At 31.7% G+C, this 3,114-nt stretch overlaps 1 protein-coding gene across 1 annotated transcript; it reads left to right on the top strand.

The window, feature by feature from the left end:
* Window positions 1-622: 622 nt before the first annotated feature.
* On the top strand, window positions 623-2,668 carry LOC130644700 (vascular endothelial growth factor D-like). Its single transcript, XM_057450408.1, has one exon. The coding sequence runs from the start codon at window positions 741-743 to the stop codon at window positions 1,572-1,574; it is 834 nt and encodes a 277-aa protein (XP_057306391.1). The 5' UTR covers window positions 623-740; the 3' UTR covers window positions 1,575-2,668.
* Window positions 2,669-3,114: the final 446 nt, after the last annotated feature.

Below are 3,114 nucleotides of genomic sequence, written 5' to 3'. Positions count from 1 at the left end.
TAATCTTAATTTTACGCGAATTAAAAAATATTTTTCATTAAGACATAAATACTGTCTACTGTTATTTGGTTATCCCGGTATAAAAAACTAAGAGCCCCTCGTGGGAATCTCGTTTCAAGGGCTTTTATGATATGTGGCTGGCGCGTTTTGTGCGGGGAGCAATTAAACCAGAAAGCGAAAAAAGCCCTGGAAACGAGATTGCCCCCTTGAGAACGTTCGAATGATGCTCCGTACACCAAGACCTACTTCGTCACTTTTATTCGCAATAAATTCTAACTGGAAGAAAACTATTTAAACCTTTGGGTGGATATAAATCATTCTGCTTGAACACCTCTGAATATATTGTTTTGCATGTTTTGTGTTATTTTCATGCAGAATAGTGTTGCGCGCAATCTCGTTCCCAGGACATATTCTATAAATACATGTTTGTCATAAAGTTTAGTTTATAGTTTGTAGACCACGTTGATTTTAGTTTTTCTTCTTGACGTTTTGATAATCTCGCAATATAACTTGTACATAATAAAAAATAAATAAAAAGCATAATCAAACAGTGTTTGAGTATCATGTCGTGGTGTGACTCACATGTTTTAATGACGTCACGGACGGGATCACGGAATATAACTTTTAGTTTATGCGATTTGTCAAAACACAACAACAAGTCGTGGTCTTTTGTTGTAAAACCTCGAAAGGACGTTTTGTTAATATTGCATTATAGCTTGTGATTCTAAAAATATTACATCATGAATTTTGTATATGTTGTTATTATACTGTGTGGCATTTATTACAAAGAAGTATTATGCAATAATTCATCGCAAGAAGTGGTAAATCTTCCAAATGAGGAATGTAAACCAAGAAAAACGCTTGTGGCAGTTGACGGAGATACATACAACTACTTCCCACTTATGGTGTCTTTACATCGATGTGGAGGTATTTGTGGTCGTGATAAGCCAAATTTTAGAAAGTGTGTAAAAAAAGAATCGGATATTCTATTTTTACACGTGTACAACGAGCTAGAACAAAGAAACGAAACTATTAAGTTAGAGAATCATACCTCCTGTGGGTGTGAGTGTTATTATGATAAGTCGGTATGTTCCAGCACACAGACCTGGGATACACAACAGTGTAAATGTTTGTGTAATCCATCAGTTACTGGGCAATGTGGGGAGAATTACAGATGGAACCCCAATCTTTGTCAATGTCAGTGTGATTTACAATGTACAAGAAAACAAGATTTTAATAGTACTGATTGTTCCTGTACTTGTAAGCAAAAATTCTTCCAACGCTGTAATAAGCGAAACAAACTTGTTCGAGAAAGTGACTGCAGATGTTTTATTCCAGAAACTTTGTTAAGTGAAAAGGGGTGTGAAGTACTACCAACAAAATGGGCTGTTATGATAATAACAATTTCATTTTGTGCATTCTTTGTGTTTGCATTTGACTGTATTTTATATGGAAGAAAAACTGGATGTTTGTATCATTCGTTGCATATATGTGAAGATACAAAAGAAGAGAATATACCAATAAAACAGAACCGGTCTCCATCGTCAAAAGATATATTTGATTCAAATGCGTGAGAATATTAAAAAACTATTGGACATTGTCAATCCGAGACCTTGTGGGACGCTAAGCGTTGTGTGTGAATTAAGAGCTAAACAAACAGCTTTTACCATTGCATCAAAACAAGTTCTTCCAATATAAGTGAGCACTTATGCACTTGTGATGATTGCTATAAGAAACTACTTTGGTGGTTTTTCAAAAAGGTTATGGTGAGGTATTTAAGTAAAATTACTTGAATATCTCACCATGAATTTTACAGCTCTTGACAGTTGATCTTGACAGTTTATTTATGTAGAGCAACAAAACTGAAGAGTAAGGAACTACGTAGCATAAGAAAAAACAATATGCCAAATGTGGTTACATTTTGCATGACATTGCGGATTTATTGTATAACTATATATAAATATGATTTGATGTTGTTTTATGACATTTTTTATTCTACGAAAACTGAAATGTTACTTATTGGGTTTAGTTGTTATATATTTTTAAAATGTCATTAAGTAAAAATTGCCCTAGCAACAGTATGGCCTTACTTAACACTATAGGAAATATAATTTCTTGCCCAGAAATTTCTGACTTTGTTTTTTATGAGAATATTGAAGTGTTTCTATTTTTGATATCATGTGATATGATGCTGAAAGTAATTAACATTTTCTAGAGTATTTTGTGGCGCTTATGTCATATCTTTAATTAATGTCTTTTTTAAATTTTATTAAATTCAGTGTCTGGAATAAGAAATGAGAAAAAACCTAGTCTGTGGTAAATAAGCTTTATTGTTGTTGGTATTTTAAATGGTTAATGATTTATATCTTCTAAATACCCTTCCAGTAAACATTAAACGAAACATAATACTTTTGCTTACAAAGACATAAATAAGACGTAAATAAATATTTGTATGTTTTTACAACTGAGAGTTTTATGGAAAATGTTTCCTGTAATATTTTCTAGTGTTATGATTAGAAATGTAAACAAACTAACAAGATTATATGATCTACTTAATTGGCGGATTATATTAATAGCACATTGACGTAACTTATTTAAACATGGAAATATAACTAACGTGTTTCTCGACTAATTTCTAGATTAAAACGATATGATAACAATCACATGACTTTCAAAGTACAGTTTGTTATTGTTGTGGCTCAAAGTAAAATGCAATCAGAAAGAAATATTACTTTGTTGTATTAATAAATTGTGCAATAAAATGGTGAATAAATCCATATAAAAAGGCAAATAATTTTAAAAAGTTAAAATTGTGAAAATAAGACTTTAAATCACAGTACAGCAGGGATTTGTTAACCCTTTGTTTGCCAAAATGAGTTCGAACATGGCCAATAGTCCACAAGCTATGCTCTTTCCGTTTTCGTTTTTAAGAAAATTGACGTCACAGATCAATTAGAAAATTTTATCAATGCAAAGGAAAGGAAAGTTTTCCTATTGCAAGAATATTTAATTCAAAGCAACCTATTTATTTAGGAAGTTTTCGCAGGAAGGTTTAAAATTTGGCAATAGCTTAAAAGAAAAAGTGGTTATACAATTTGAATCAAATGTGAAATC

Source organism: Hydractinia symbiolongicarpus, chromosome 5 (genome assembly GCF_029227915.1).
Source record: "Hydractinia symbiolongicarpus strain clone_291-10 chromosome 5, HSymV2.1, whole genome shotgun sequence".
NCBI classification, from domain to species: domain Eukaryota; kingdom Metazoa; phylum Cnidaria; class Hydrozoa; order Anthoathecata; family Hydractiniidae; genus Hydractinia; species Hydractinia symbiolongicarpus.
This window is presented reverse-complemented; position numbering and strand designations above follow the sequence as displayed.